At 33.7% G+C, this 17,195-nt stretch overlaps 1 protein-coding gene across 1 annotated transcript; it reads right to left on the reverse strand.

Annotated features, from left to right (window-relative positions):
* Window positions 1–1,335: 1,335 nt before the first annotated feature.
* SYN4 (sister chromatid cohesion 1 protein 4) lies at window positions 1,336–16,505 on the reverse strand. Its single transcript, XM_020362854.3, has 14 exons — window positions 15,940–16,505; window positions 12,492–12,753; window positions 12,041–12,138; window positions 11,873–11,922; window positions 11,488–11,580; window positions 10,310–11,282; window positions 7,615–8,055; window positions 7,366–7,510; window positions 6,507–6,643; window positions 4,743–5,752; window positions 3,607–3,634; window positions 3,021–3,126; window positions 2,395–2,524; window positions 1,336–1,863 (listed from the first exon to the last, which is right to left on the reverse strand). The coding sequence occupies exons 1-14, from the start codon at window positions 16,061–16,063 to the stop codon at window positions 1,765–1,767; spliced, it is 3,696 nt and encodes a 1,231-aa protein (XP_020218443.2). The 5' UTR covers window positions 16,064–16,505; the 3' UTR covers window positions 1,336–1,764.
* Between the last annotated feature and the right edge of the window lie 690 nt (window positions 16,506–17,195).

Raw genomic sequence — 17,195 nt, forward strand, 5'->3', positions numbered from 1 at the left:
AATATTAATAATAAACATTTTTCTTAACAAAAAAACACATTTTTTTATGCACTACAATTTAAAAAATTACAGTTAACTAATAAGAAATTATGAGCATGTTCAGAATAACTATAAAAATTAAATTATTTTAATAATTAATTCCACGTAATCAGAATGAATTTTTGTTTGTGTAAGTTTCTGAAAATAATTTTTTAAATATTCTAATTCATTTGGATAGAATAAAAACAATTAGCTTTCTTACAGTAAATTATGAAAGATGTATGAAGGTAAAAGGAAAAATAAAACTATTGAAAAATTTCGGGGTAATTTGAAATAACATTCTTTAGTGAGAAAAATGTTGTTACAAGATAATCATAAATTGAAAATTTTTATATACATGAAAATAACTTTTTTTAAGAAAAAAAAAACAGTTGAACTCTTCAAAATGAATCTGTCCCAAACATATTCTTAAAATACTTATAAGAGTCAACAAACTATACATAAAAAGTTGGAATTAAATGACAATGAGCATACATTACCCTTTTAATGTATAAACTATTTACTCACTAAAATTTCTATAAGTATTAATACATCACCCGCGTACACCAATATGTATATATAGAATTTACCAACGTATATTTACTATTTTTAAAGAGTACTACAATTATCTTAACCACTTGATGCGTACTCATTAAAAAAAAAAGAAAAACGCTTGATGTGTAACATACTAACGTACACATTCAAAATAAGTACTATTTTTTTTTTCTAGAAAAAATACATTAACAAATTATAACATCATTTTTTTAAGATATACCAAAGTATAACTTACGAAGATACTCTATTAGCCCCCCATAAGTTGAGCAACCGTTGGTTTCACCAAAGCAAAATGTTACATTAATACTGCTACCAAATTTGCTATTCATTTGGCTTCACCCACAATTTAAATATATAGCCGATGCCTTATGAAAATAATTAAGCTCCTTGTATTGAAGGCAAGTCAATTTTGATTGAATCATCACCCACGCCTTGAACTATTTTCATCCCTTTTCCGAACTGGAAAATTACCAACGAAAGAGTTATCGATCCTGAAAATAATGTATATTTTTTTTACTTTAGTTATTATAATTTTTAATTTATAAAAAGTACAAATTAAGGACTTAGGCCATGTGAGTTTTGCCATATTCAAAAGCTAAAACTAAATAAAATTTAGAGATTAAACCAAAAAAACAATAATATTTTCAAGGACCAATAACTTAATCAAAAAGTAAAAAGACTTTACGCCAAGCGACCCTATCCATGAGGGGCCACACATCATGACTAGACCTTAAAGTGGACAGTACAGAAAACTACACACTATTAAAAGGATAGTTACAGTTAGATACTATACAAACAAAAGTACAGAAATGTTCTTTGTCCACCGACAGTTAAATTACAATGAGCTTCCCATAAATTTTATGCCTAGAGAAAGTAGAATACCATTCTTACTTGGAGGGATGCGTTTAAACGACATACAAATTAGCATCTGTAACTTACAAACAGTGACATTTTACAAAAATATGTACATTAAGACCCAGAATAATCAATAGGATGATACATGTACCACTTTAACCCCCCAGCCATTGAACTAAAACTGAACAGCTAAATTCTATCTCAAAAAAATTATAAATGAAAATCCATAGCTAAATCGGGGGAAATATTGAAAATATTATCCCAACCCTGCAGATTTTAGCCAAACTACCACCGCATGGATCTTTACAACTATATCTGCCACTCCTACACGATGATTCAGAAATCTGACTTCATAAGCTTCATTCGAGGTTTTATGTTAATATTTGCAAAGGGTTTTGTTTGTTCTACATGGACATAATCCCTTGTCTTGAGAACCTGCAATCATGGTCGAAATTAAATGTGAACCAATGCAAAAGTTGCCGAGAAAGCTTTTGAAGAATTCAAAAAAAGCATATGAAGTAACACATCCAAGGTTTGTGTGAGCGCACTAGAAAAATCTCGCATCATAAAAGGGAGCTGTGAGTGTGACCCCTCCAAAGCAAATATTCAACTAAGAGAACTACCAATAAAGCTAAATCAATAGAATATGTTTTATGACCAAGATCAAGACACTGTTCTCAGCCCCCCTTTGGTGTTCATCCCAAGGGTATTTGACTCCGACTTGCATAGCAGCCCTACTGCATTATTAGTTTTTCCCTTTCATTCACTTCCCCTACCTTCTCTGTTGGGCTTATAAAGAAAACCTTGTTCTCGGCTCATTGTTAATAATTTCTCTCTCTCTCTCTCTCCTTCTCTATTAAAATATTTCAATTATTATAATCCTAAACGTGAAGATGTTAAATTAATGCCACAAGATCATTAGACAATAGATATTAAATACTATGTTTGTAATTCTCAATAGCATACCAGAGTTTCGAAAAACATCCGTGATGCTTCCTTTCGTGTTTTACCGACTAATAAGTTGTCAAGATGCAGCTCCTGCCTTCCATGTAGTTCTTCCTTATCAAACACAGTCTGCAGATACTTGGCAACAGCCCTATGGATAAATGCATTAGTTAGCTATTGAAATATAACATGCATGAAACTGGGAGTCACTGCATAAAAATCTTACCAAAAATGAATTCACGCAGAAAATTTAGTTATATGATCCTAAACAATATAGATAAATATATTTTGGTACTTTAGCAAGATGACTTAAAAGCTAAAACTGTTTAAGTTATATGATTCAGTGCACACAACCACAATTTATGGGCTTCTTTAAAGTGAAAAAGGACTCCTCATAATAGCAAATGCAGTGATTTGTCCATATATTCTGGGGAATACACACGATCTAAGGTGGCTGGGGGGAGTTTTAAAAGAAATGAAATTATTTGAACTGCACCAAGTGTAAGAGAGAACTCGTGTACACTTCCGGCATGACAAAATGTACAATGTTAGGTCCAAGTTTCACATATATGCTTATAATGAGGAAAAAATATCAGTCACTTTCAATGCAGAGAAAATTTAGTTATTAAAGTTTTGCACAAACAAACCTGGTCCGGGAAGACCATCCACTATTTTCAAGGTGAGTTCCTTCAGCACTTGCTTGATAATCATCATCATCATCAATTATATCATCATCACCAACATTCAAAAACTCTGGGAGAATACAGAGAGAATGAGTTAAAACAGATCAAATCATCAAAGAAACATAAAATATAGCAGCAATAAAAGCTTCACTCTCCTGCTTCACAACCTATTGCCTATATTTGACACATTAATATTTATTTGCATATCCCCAACGAATTAAAAAGGGGGAACCAGTGTCCATTACAATAAGCTGCAAAAAATCACAGAGGACATTTTGTACAGCTTAGTGAATACAGATAAAAAAACTAATCAAGAGTATACAATACTCTAATAGCTTACACAGCTAATTAACATCTATAATCTGCAGTCGCATCTACAATTGAATAATATCCTATTATTTGCTAAATATGTTGACAAATCTAGGCTAGTATTCCAGCATATGATTTATTAAACTAGAAAACTACCTATAGATCAATTCCATATGGTTGTAAATATTGACACATAAAGCACTTTCATAAAATGAACAATGAGGAGCATTTAGAAGCAAACCTGTGTCATTAGCAATCATGTCATTTTCCTGCACCATGTAGCCATAGAACTTAATTAGGCATAAATACAATTGTAAAGAAATACCACATAAACAGCATCTTAATGAAAACTATCCTGCCAAAGTCTAGGAACAGCACATCACATTTTACTTCAAAATCAAATTTTCAAAGACTTGTCACCCAATCATGCCAATGACCAAGAACCGAAAATAGAACATGTACAAGCACAATAATATTTAAAAATAAAATGAAAAATGAAAAATTATATGCATGAATCAGGGAATAATGAAATTAACAGAATTACTCATTCTAAGGCAATGTCAATGAAGAGAGGCTAAGTGCTCGCAGAAGTTAGGTTCACCTGCTGGTTGGATGGGGTGCCTTTTATGACTAACATATTGCTATTTTCCTGAACCTTAGATACTTAGGGTACCTTACTTCACCATTTATCTCTTTGGTACCAATTTTAATCTTTAGGGCTGCTACATCTATTTTGACTTTCACAATGAATGTTAGGCTTGAGCACTTAATTTATATGGAAAATTACTGAAAAACAATCATGCATGCTTCTAATTGAATTTTTAGTAAAAAATATTTCAATAATATACTGCATGTTACATGACATCATATATTGAACATGATCAGCTTCAGGAAACAACACGAAAAATATGGCATTATAAGCATGAACTGCTCCAGAAATAGCACTAAAAATATGGCATGATACAAAGCAACATAAGAGTGACAAGACAGAAAATGATTAAGAACCACAACACACTAGTCCCAGCATTAGTAGCTTTAATTGTTCCGAGAATTGAGAAATTGCAAAAAAAAAAATTATATATGAAGACCACTCTCAAAACCCAAATTCTAGCTCCTGCTTAAAATCCAAACTTCATTACGAAATTTTCTTCAACCATGTCCATGATTACAGTTCCATTAAGAAAAAAAAAATCTTGAAATAAAAAAAAAAAAGTTTCTGCCAATAATAAATTTCAGTCACATAGCACAATGTAATCAAACAACACAAATTGTTGTCAGCTATATCAGATATGTTAAATGAGTCTAGTAGAAGAATAAGAGACAAGTAACAAATAAAATATATCAAAAGAGGCATTTAACTTAGGGAAGAGAACTTACATCGTTCTGATCTACCAAAGGACTCCTAGCAGCTATGATTTCAGAGCACATTGTACTTAGTAGTCCAGCTTCCTGACAGACTGGGTTTTCTTCATCTTTCAAAGCACTCTCTTTTTCATCTAAACCAAGTGTTTCTGATTGTAAACAATCTACTTTAGCAGTTTCAATAAATATGGAACCAGACCTTGCATCCTTGTCATCACACTCCATGCCAGAAGCAATAATTTGATCCTCATTTAACAGCCCTACTGTGCTGTTTCCATTGTCCTCTAATGGTATGTCACCATTAAAGGAAGCCTGAATATCAGCAAATTCATCAGTTTCTTTAGATCCAGTAGCCAAGGATGCATATATATCATTGGCTTCCACACCATCTGTTTGAACTTGTATTCTAGTTTCCATGCTAGGCTCAATAGCACCTACTCCATTTCTTTCGCTTTGATTCTCCACAAACTCACCCTCTAGAATAGGGAATGTATTCATATTCTGAGCATTTGGGATGCTCAATATATCAGTATGGATAGAACCAACGAGATCATTGGTTTTGTCCATGAGAGTCAGTGATGCGGCAAAATCATTTTCTAAGACTTCAATTAAGGATGAAGATTCATTCCCAGGGCCAATAGAGCAATTCTCTGCCTCAGAAACTGCAATATTTCCTCCAACATTGTTCATTACAACATTTTGAGAGCTGTCAAGCTCCTCCACATGAGAAATAATATTTGTGTGCCCGTGAGCATCAATATCATGAGATCCCAAGTTAACCTCAGACTGATGATTCTCAGACAAAACAGGCATCTCAGTAGGTTGCACTTCTGCATCTTCTTGGAGTTGGACTGCCATAGGTTCATTGTTCCCCTCCATTCCATGAATTTCAGTATTTGTTCTAGAATATGACTCTTGAATGTTTGTTTTTTCTACGTGAGAACTATCTAAATAGTTATCAGAAACCTTGATTCCAGTCAGATCAAATGTCTCATTTCGCAGAATAGTCAAATCAGTAGACAAATCTGGAAGATGAGAGAATTGACTTAAATAATGTTAGACGGAAATTTCATAAAAGAATATGATGAGACTCTTGAAATAGAGTAAATGAAAATGGTTTAATCACAATATTTTTGAAAATGGCCACATGCTCTCATAAAAATAGATTTTTGAAAACAATTGACAACAATTGAAAAGGAACTGATGTGACCATCCCATAGATGAAGAAACAACATTTAGTAAACCACTTTAATCTGCCCAAAACAAAAAGAGTGATCTTGTCAAATATCATTTATGTTTCTTAATTAATAGGCAATAGCCATCTCTATAAAAAAAAATATTTAAGAGATGCAACAAAATATATTAGAAGCTTCACTAATGGAGGAAAATGGTGTCATTAAATTTACAGTTGATTTGGTGCAACATATGATCATACAACTATTCCTTTTTCTTATATCAAAATGAATGTACCTACAAAAGGCTGCTTTGCAAAACATAAAAAATGTACTTAGAATGTGTTTGGTTTGTTTTCTGCTACCATTTTCAGTTTATATGTTTTCACTAGCAGTAACAAAAATACCAACTTATTTTCATTTGTTTTGTGTTTCCAGGATTTTGTGTACGAAGTTATAAAAAACATAACAAACCAAAATTATTAGTGATGAGCATAATCACTTTATTTCAAGGATTTTAACTTGTTAAAGGGAGGTGAGAGAGGTTTGAGCAAATGCTCGAAATAATCAACAATACAACATAAAGATAGGCAAATGCACAACTCACCTGTAAATATTGGTTCATGAAAAATTTCATCCTCCAAAAATTGTCTTTGAATCATTAAAATCTCATGACTAGTGCAAGGAGCTTTTTTCCGAATGCGACGTATGTCTTCAGTATTTGTCAACTGTTGGCGTATTGTACTTCAAAATAGAGAAGGAAAAACCATTAGTATGCTGGGAACCAAAAGGAGAGTGGTATGCTATGTAAGGCTAAAAACCAATAGTGGCTTCATAAATTTTATAATAAATTAAAATGTGAGCAAAGTATGACAGTAGAAAAATTCGAGTTTATTATAAGTTACATCTATCACCAATCAATTTAAGCAAGATATCTGTTCTCAAGTTATCCTTTAGTAAATAAAAGTTACTTTGCACCTAGCCCAGGGAACAAACTAGAAGTAAATAATTTGGGAACATGACAAAGGGTAAACAAATAGTGCAAAAAGTAGAGCTCTAAATAAATGGGTATGATATTTGCGAGTTAACTGGATAACCAACCAATATTGATCTCAGTATTTTTATCATACTATACATCATAACTAAAGATACAAAAAAAAATTGAGCATATCTAAAAAATTATCTCTTCTTCCAACTGTGCTGAGTGGTTTTAGCTATTTAGTTACCTTTAATACAAAAAAATCAATTGCTAAGCCAGGCTTGCCTTGGCAGTTAAATAGAGAAAAAAGAGTGCAAAGATAAATTATCAGAAATAGTAAAAAGAAGGGAGAAGGATAGATATCTAATATCTGAAAGATTAAAAATCCATGACAAACAATATTATGTTTTTCACTCTATTCTAATCAATATAAAATAAAGTGGATAGATATGTACAAATGAATGGATGGAACATCATAAAAACATACTCGCCATGCAAGACCATCATATCATCCATAAGAACCTTCCTCTTTAAGGCACTAGTACGTGGTGCAGAACGAGTCCGCTTCATTGATGCTATTTCAGGGGCTGCAGGACTAGGTTTCATTTTCAAAACTGAAGATTTTCTACCAACTGCAGCAACAACAAATTCTTTTCAGCCTCAACCTCATTCTCAAGGAAAATAAAGACTGTAACTAAATATATATAGCAAAAGCATTAAAAGTCCACTGTTATACCTAATATGGATGACAATAGATCATCATCATCAGGAACAGACTCAGTAGTTCTCTTGGATTGAACTCCCCCATAAGATTCAAAGAAATCCATACTCTGCACTGTAAGAGTACTTTCTGTGAAGCTGCGTTTTTTACCAGAGATGCAATTTACTCCCGCAGCACCGGTATGGCCTTCAGATGCACCATGGATGTCAGGAGTAGATGTCATCAGCAAATCATTTGCTTCACCATCATGCGGATAAGCCAAGGAGAGCAATTTTTCAGGCTCTGGCATGTCAGTAGCAGCAGATTTGTTTACACTTTCTACATTTTCATTGAATATCAGACTCTCAATTTGCATATCTGTTTTTCCCAAATCAGGTGTTCCTTCACATACAGATGGAACCATAGTTTCTTGGTAACTTAAAGCAGGATTTGAAACATCAACATGACACTTTTCACCTGTTAAAAGTAAAAGCAACAGATTACCTAAAATGGAATTCTGCATGTTTAATAATGTCCATCAATCAGATTAACAATTAAATGGAGTAACTTAACAACAAAACAGAATCACCTCAAATTACAAAAAGAAAAGATATAATTAATATCATGTTAATTACTCACGCAGAAAACAAAAAGAAAATTCAAATGAGAAGTGTATGTCAAAATGTAAAAGTCAACAACATCGTGGTGAAACAATGTTCAAATATCACTATGAATTCTGAATCTTGTTATAATTTGTTTCTGCATTGCCCACCAGCATCTTTAGAATAAATTGTTCAGTGTTTTTGGTGAACACTGGTTTGTCTCAAGGACCTTCTGAAGCTCCTTCATGTTCAGATGTTTTGGTAAAAGGAAAGATACCAAAAAACCTTTGGTGGTGTTCTCAGTCGCAGTTCTTTGGTGTATTTAGTCGGAAAGAAGTGCTAGAATCTTCTCGGGACAGCAATCTTCTACTGAGTTAATTTGGGATCAAGTAGTTTTTCTAGCCTCTTTGTTGGATTCTACTCATGGTCTTTCAAAGGAGTGTCCTTAGAACTCCAGAGATTGCAATGCTATGCCGCATGTTACATAATATCTGCTTCATTTTTTTTGTTTTTTTTGGTTGTCATCTTTAGTCTCTTGGGATTTCTTATCTTTATTTGTAACTTTCTTTTCTCTCTGTTAGAATAGCTTATTAGGGAAGCTTTTGTATTTAATATTATCTTCTTTTTGTATGTCTGATCAGCAGTCCTAGGCTCTCAGCAGTCCTAGGCTCTTAGCCTTTTTCAGCATATGTTGTATGTTTTTATATACTCAATCAAGTAATGAAGAAAGAGTGAGAAATACTTTTCCAAAACCATCTTAACATTCAAGTCTCTCTTAATAAATTCTACTTACCTAAAATAAATGTAAAATTGTATTATAATAACAGACAATGTTGTCAAGATCGAGATTCTACTTAGGATTGAGAGGGGAGCTGCACGATCGTAAAACATAGTATCATAACAAGGATTGTAAGACCCTACCTAAGTGTAAAATTATATGTTTATACATACACACACTCACTGAAAATATGAAGAGGAAAAAAAACTATAAATGACAACATTAAAGCAAACTTAAACCTAAAATTTCACAACCATAAGTGCAAAATATAGCACTCAGTCATGTTCACGGCAGAGAGAGGGTCAAGAATGAGACTGAGAAACTGAATGCACCCACAGCAGAGAGAGAGGGTCAAACCAAGACTGAGAGATGAGAGGGAGAGGCCGAGAGAGAGAGAGAAGGCGGGTCTAGGTCTGAAAATGGGGGAGAAGTGGAATGCATTGATTTAGGTCACCAAAAAGCAGGTTAAAACACACAAGGGGAAAAATGGATTGAGCAACCCGGCCCAGAAAACCCAGTGCACAAGATTAGGGGAAAAATGTCTGATTTCACAATGATCCAACTCCAACCTTACTTCAAATCCCACTGTCTCACAATTTTACTCACAATCCACCTCAGAAGCAGGGAGCAAGATCGTCACAATTTCACTAGCAACCCTAACAACACCGATAACAGAACTCTTTGTGATGTACCCATTCCCTCCGGATGTTACAGCAAAGTACATGAAGAAAGAAGAAAAAAAATAATTAAATTGTGTATTAAATCCAGGATGGCAGCACATAGCAGCCGGCCCCAAAAAAGCTATAATGGGAAAGTGGATCGTGGGATAGCCACTATTCTGAAATTCTGATATAGTTTATATAATTTATACCATATAATAAATATAGTTATTAAAAATTCTAAAAAGAAAGGCATTAAGTCTTCAAAAATGAGGCAGAGAATGATAACATACAGATAAAACATAGGCAGAGAAACCAGTTGCTAAAAGAGAAAACACAGGCAGAGAAAGAGAGCAACCAGTCGTCAGAGTGCTGGGTCGAGAGAAATGAGGTTGAGACATCATACACAGAAGCAAGGGTTGGGTTGAGAGAGAAAGTGAGAAATCATAGCTTTTAGATTAATTATATAAGTTAAAATATTGTTTTGGAAATTGAAACCCCCAAAATACCCCCACCAAATAAGTCATAATGTTAGTGTTCAGAGGGCTTTTCTGGAATAAAGAGATAATGCTAGCATCCTATCCATTACGGCCACTATTTCACCCACAAGCAATACACTGAACTGCACCACTATTTAGAACCCCTGATTAAAATGATATAAATCATGTGAGATTAATTTGTTATATTGATACCTTCAATAAATGGCAGAGAAGGATGGCCCGGATGGGAGGTGCATGGTCTAAGGACTGATTCAGTGGGCTGCAAGGCTTCATGAGATAAATGGTTTAAAGTTTCTGCTTCTTTTGGTTCTTGAGAGGCAACAGCTTCCACATCAACAACTTCAGGTCTACCAGGAGATCCGATTGGACTAATAACATTGGAAACTTGAGCATTGTCAAGCAGACAGGATTGCCCTTCACTCTTAGAAATTTCAATGTTACTCAGAACTTCATGCTTTGATACTGTGTTACCATCCTCCAAATGACCATCTGATCCTGGATCCTGAGATCCATCCTTGTTAGACAACAGTTTACATGACAGGTCCTCTTGATCAGAAGTAACATGAGAACAACCAAGAGTCGCAACATTATCATTGTTCATCAAAGGAGCAGAAACAACACAATTTGTATCAGTTTGATCCAAAGAAACAGAAATTGGGTCATGGTTCATCAAAACTCCATTATGCAAGTCCTCCTTCTCAGGTACATCAGAAGCATTAATCACCCCATGTTCACATTCTGGTAACAGGGTGGTAGGGTACTCTTTATTTGAAGGGTCCACCAAGGATAACGGTGTTAAGCAATGATCATTGGGTGTCAAATTTTCTTGATCCTTCATCACAACCTGACATGCTAAATGCTCCTGCTCCTCTCTTTTGCTATCCATTTTAACCAGATCACGGCCATTATCTTCATGATGCAAGTCTAAAGAAATATGATTCCCATTACTTTGCAAGGAGCAATCAATTACATCATTCTCCCTTTGGAGACCAGAGAATTGTTTTTGTGAGGCCTCCATTGATATTAAATCAGCAGAATTATGATAATCAACTTCATTATTGCACTGATCCATTTGAGTTCCAAATAAATTTGGTTCTTCTAGACCAGGGGTAGATGGACCTTCAGCATATTCGCGTACTTCAGCAGTGGAGGGTAAATCATCAATCTGTTCAAAACCAATCAGATCACTAAATAAAACCAGAAGAAACTACAATCTGTAGAAACAGAACGCATTTCACCCACTTTCCAACAAATAAAAGAAAGAGAATAAAGAATATAAGGAATAAAACCAAAGATTGATAGGCATGCAAATATTTTAAAATATCAAATCAATCTTGCTTCCACTATGTTCAATCTCAGATTTTACTTACCTCCTCTTTCTTTTCATCATTTTGATGAGACATTTGAGGACTAGCACCAATGTCATCATGTTCCAAAGTAGCAGCTTTGTCATTTAACAAAACCTGATTTTATCAAATCATGTTAAAATCTCCAGAAGTAAAATAAGAATAATGTATCTGCAATTCTACATAGTCAATTTAAAGTCAATTATTCTCCAAAGCAATACACATCAAGATACTTTGTTTATGGTTGTGTCAAATCAAAAGCATGAAGTGTTCCAAATTTCCAATAACATAATATCCGGGCAACAAAACAATAATATCCAATTCAGTATGTTGGGTTCAAACTACATAGATCACATTTAATCAATCAGCTCCATGCATAGGATGCTGTGGAAAACGGAAAACAAATTACCTCATCAAGGTCTAACCCAATTTGAGAAGTATCACCATCACCAAAGCGCTCTGCAAGACATGTTTGTGTTAAAATTACTTGGCACATATCTCTCCATAGCATATTTAAAATGCACTATCAAAAAAAAAGTACAAAGAGAAACAGAAAGAGACAAAAAGATATACTAACCATCCAAGCCAAACTGAGAAGTAGTGAAAACCACACCCTCCATAGTATCTTGCAGTGTAATCTGCTCCCTAGTACTGACATGGTGATCAACATAATTACTGCAAGTTCGCAACATATAAATTTTTCCGTTAATAAAACAATAAATCTTCCACATGAACCATCTTAGATAGAATCACCAATTAGGATATAGAGAACTTCTGAAAAAGCACAGCCAAATAAAATATCAGCAACTTAAAAATTCAGGCATTATTATAAAATTTGTATCAGTCATCTGAAAATGCCAAGGAAGAAGCTGATACAAGAGCTTAGATAAAGCCACTGACAGATGCTTTCAAATGAAATGAAACAAATTAAAATTAGATAAAAAAATCAACTTAAAGTAAAAATATTGTTGCAGAAAGCAATAGCTAAAGCTAAAATTGATCAAATAATCAAGTATTTAGGAACTAACCCTTGAAGAATGTCACTATCTGGCAGTTCAAAATCATCAAGATCAAAAGTCTCAGGTAAGGTGATGGAATGGTAAGGTGCAGTGGACTCTTCAGGAGGCAAATCAACTGCTGTGGAGCGGAAAGCTTGCTTAATCTTAAGCAAGGCTTCGCTGCAGTCATCAAAAAGGTAATTCACCTTTCTAGAATATATCCTTACCACACCAAGAAGAAGATGGCTGGATAAACGGAGTGCAATTGGTACTTCAGGAAAGAGAATGGAATCTGTTCATTCAAAAAATTGAATAAATAAATGATATGAGATGATAAAATATGATCAAAATTAGACAACACAAAATGCAGCATGTTCAAATACAGCATACAAAGGAATATTACTCATAACAAATTTTAAGCAATCAAAATGAATTCATGCAAATGTATGGTAGTCCTCACTCATTCTCCATATATAGCTATATTACTAATCCTCCTTTCAGATTTTACAATCTTAAAAAAACTTGCGTGAAATATATCTACTGAGAGACAACTATCCAAATCAAGGCAAACTCTTTCTCTTAATAAGATCAATATATTTTACTTTATTATTACTACTAAGGAAAAGAAAGGCACCCTATGCCTCTCTACATTTTTTTTAAAATGAGTGAGGAAGTTATATAGAAAAGGAGGATGCGGAGTGAATTTTATAATAGTTAAAGGGTAAAATAAGTAACTAAAATGTGTAAACTAAAACTTCAGTTATGACAAGGTGAGTGTGATCAATTATCAGGTGCAACAGAGGGGTAAAGTTGTCTAGGGAAAAGTAGAAACCAATATACCATTATATATTGGTATAGATTATGAGCCCGTTTGTTGAAACTTTTTTTCTTCAAAATTTTTTTTTTTAATAAAATAAACAATTTTCTGCTTTTTTAATGTGTTTGTCTAAATTGCTTATTTTAAAAATTAGCAGCTTTTTTGCTTTTTTTTATTTAAGAAGCAAATTCAATCTGCTTAAAAAAAACAATTTTTTAAGAAGAGCTTTTTTTTAGTTTAAACAAGTATTATTATCACTATTATTATTATCATTATTATAATTATTTAGCCTAAAAGAATAGTTTCAATTAAATGATTAAGAGAAGAGAAGAAAAGCACAACAAACTTGGAAGATCAGTAAACTAACAATATGCTAAATAATTAGGTGACCACAAAAGGCTCTAGTTCAGAAACAGTTGCTCACTTTTGTTTTACACTGCCCAACAAATAGATTCATTTGGAAGATAATATTTTAAGGATTTGCTGACAACTAGGTCCCTTGTAATCTAGATCAATTACTTGCAAACTACAATCAACTTCAGGGGTTTCATTTGAACTGAGGAGGGGAAGGCTAAGGCAGTGAGCAATCTTCACTGTTCTTTGGAGTGTCTTCTTTGAAAGAAATGTCTTTATATTAAGAAATTTATTCAGCCAACAAACACATCTGTTGTGGGACAAGATGGTCTTTTCTGCGTCTCTTTAGAGCACAGCTAATGGTCTCTTTCAGGGGGTGTCTGTAGCAGATATGCAAATGGAATGGAAAGCTTAATTGTTAAACATTTTTGCCTATTTGTTCTTTGTTTCTCTTTCGAGCCCAAGCTAAACTAGGTTTTCTAATCTCCTTGTTGATTAGTACCTTTAGCTATCTATCTATCTAATATAAAATGAGAATGGTTCTTATGTTAAGAATGCAAGTTCAGTAAATTTTAATCACACATGGATCTATTTCCATTAATCTCCACAATAACCAAGCATTCTCACTTGATTAACTCCCTATATTTACGAGAATATCTTAGATTATCCTCTAGGTTTAGTTTCCCTATTTCTCCCATAACTCTTAGGATTGGTTACCTTCTTTTCTTATCATATTTATTTTACTGATGATTAGTTAGAATTAAGACTAAAAAAATAAGGATTAGTGCTTTAGGTTTTATGAGCACACCAATGCATTACAATACATCTCACTTAATATAAATGTGTTTCATTCTCTTTTATCTCTCTTCCTTCCTTAATTACCTAAAACCCCATAATTTCAACAATATATATATATGTGTGTGTGTGTGTGTGTGTGTGTGTGTGTGTATTATATATATGGCTAGAAGATGAATAAACATGATCTAAACAAACTTCCAATGGAAGATGCAGCAGGCATGATTTTAGGTGAATAATAACCAGGAAGCATTCATCAACCACTCTAGCTTGATCTTCTTCCAAAATTCCCCCAATTGATTTCCCACTTCCATAAAGAATGATATATCTCAGAGTATTCATAGCATGAAAATATGAATTTACAGAGAAAACAAACCATAAGAATAAGTCCAACACTTAATGCAATAACTAAAATCAAATGAAGATAGCTATCATGGTCACTAAATGGCATTAACGATGGCTGACAGTTCTATGCTAGCCTAATAGGACCAGTAAGTCCTCAGCACAGTCCCACAAAAAGTCTTCCACATTGTTCATGATCCTTTTGTCAGTAAGTCAAGTGTCCCTCTAAGAGTGTTCTTTCTAGCCTGACACCATATAACTAAGCCTTTTCCAATATTTTCTAATTTCTAGTACATATAGGGAGCTTATTTGAGCTAATGAAAATAACTTATGACTCTCATATGTTCCTTTTAGCTTTATTTCAACAAGCTTCTTAGTGTAGCTTATCAAAATAAACTACTTGTAGCTTATTCCCATAAGTTTCAAGGTCAAATTTATGGCATAAGACCCAATGTGATAAGAGCTTGTAGAACAACCACTTAGCTAAGTTGTTTATCCAAATGCACCATAGTCCCTTGGGCATAATTTATTAGGACGCTATTGGAATTTTTCATATTGCAAGGTCTCCAATTCTAATCCATCTTTAGCTTTGTTCTATATTCTACCATTCCATTCATCGATTGAATTTGGTCTTAGAACTACTGCTGTTTTTTACTCCTCAAAAGAATACAAGGACTTCTCTTATGCTTGAACAAACTCAACAGAGAAAACAATACATCAAACAAAAGAGCCTTCTATATTTTCTGCAAATAAACAATGACGATCCACTAAAGTTACCACCAGCAAAGCACCTCAGTGAAAAACTCTACCAACAAGGGACATATAAAAAGCTTGCCGAAAATATATCTTCAGAAAATACTCCAAACACGTAGACCAAATCAACTATCCTCCATACCACTCTCAAATCTCACTAAAGCCCTAACCATATAAGCCGATACCCTAAGCATAATTACAAGTTTAAGCAGTAGCTCTTGTTTTAGTTAGCTAATTGGTAAAACCCTACTAGCAGCTCCTTCAATTTTTAAAGATTTTCTTAGCTGAAACTAACAATAAGCAATTATTCACAAAACTAAAACCATAATCAGACGAGGAAACAACAAAACAAAGATAAAAACAAAGGCTTTCATTCCAAAACCATAACTGCAGCCATAGCTAACGAACAAAACTCACCTACAGAGACGCCAATGTCGGTATCCGCCACCTGGTTCTTGCGGAGCTTCCTCTCCAAATGCGCGGCTATCCATATAGTCCCAAGTGGCCCTTTCTTGGCCAAAATAAACTGCGAGTAAAACATCCCTCCTCTTCACCTCACGAAATTCCCCTCTCCAGAACACCAGCAACGGTCCCCCAGACCTAAACCCCCATCACAAAACCAAATCCAAATTCGAATTCCCCTATGGAAACCCTAATTGCAGCTCCTGGGTCAACACGAGAATCGCGGGGGAGAGGGAAGCAATCCTGGCAGGGGAAGCGAACAGGAACTGAGCAGAAGGACGTGGTTGGATCGGGAAAACGCGAAAATCGTGGGTGAGCATGCACAGCTGGGTTGGAAGTGGAAAACCCTAACAGCGCGAGAAGCGTGAAATTGAGTGTGAAAATGAGAAATTAGAGGGGGGTTTGGGGGAAAAATGCTAAATTTGAAATTGAAATTTGAACAGAGAAGAGAGCGATTTGTGTGCAGCGAAAAACGAGATTTGGTTTGGGTTTGGGTTTGGGTTTAATTTTGGAAATAAAATGGAAAGTGAATAAATAAGTGTGAAAGTAAGATGTAATTAGCATTTGGCCATGATGCGCTGTCAGTTTGTGATTGGACAATCGTTGAGGCCAAGACAAATGTGCACGTTTTCTTTCATTGCCTCTCTCTTTCTTTTTCTGGGAATAATTCCTATCATGCTTTTTTCTTTTCCCTAAAATGGGACTAAATTGTTTTTGCCTTTCCATAACTCTTGCCCATTCTTTTATACCAACACTTTTTCTATTTTTCCCTTTCATAATATTATCATTTTTAATAAATTTCAGACCATTATTTATATTTTTTAATCCGAGAACATAAATTATACTCTTTTTATTTTATCTTATAAGTATAAAAAATCATTTTACATATGTTTAAAAAGTTAATCATTTGCATTAAATTGAGTTATTCGGGGGTTTAAATTATTATAATTGATTGAATTAAAAATATTTGGTAAAATTAGTTGGTTGATGTAAAATGACATCTATTTATTTTATTTAATTGAAAATGAAAATAAGATAATAATATAAAGGTAAAATAATTTTTAAATTAACAATGGTAATAAATATAAAATGACATGCAATGATTTTTACAATGGGAGTAAAAGAATGGTAAGGTACGTAAAATAGTTTATAAATTTTTAAAAAATAAATAAACTAATGAAATAAACTAGCTTATGAGTTTCTCAAATATT

The sequence above is a fragment of the Cajanus cajan genome, chromosome 4, assembly GCF_000230855.2.
Source record: "Cajanus cajan strain Asha chromosome 4, NIPB_CcT2T_4, whole genome shotgun sequence".
Lineage (NCBI taxonomy): Eukaryota > Viridiplantae > Streptophyta > Magnoliopsida > Fabales > Fabaceae > Cajanus > Cajanus cajan.

What these genes read in the sequence shown, in the direction of transcription:
- SYN4 (XM_020362854.3), bottom strand. Translation starts at nt 16,063, where the DNA reads ATGTTTTACTCGCAGTTTATTTTGGCCAAGAAAGGGCCACTTGGGACT. An exon ending in CGACATTGGCGTCTCTGTAG is followed by an intron (nt 12,754 to 15,939) that starts GTGAGTTTTGTT and finishes TTGAATGAACAG; the next exon opens with ATTCCATTCTCTTTCCTGAA. An exon ending in CATGATTGCTAATGACACAG is followed by an intron (nt 3,127 to 3,606) that starts GTTTGCTTCTAA and finishes GTATTCTCCCAG; the next exon opens with AGTTTTTGAATGTTGGTGAT.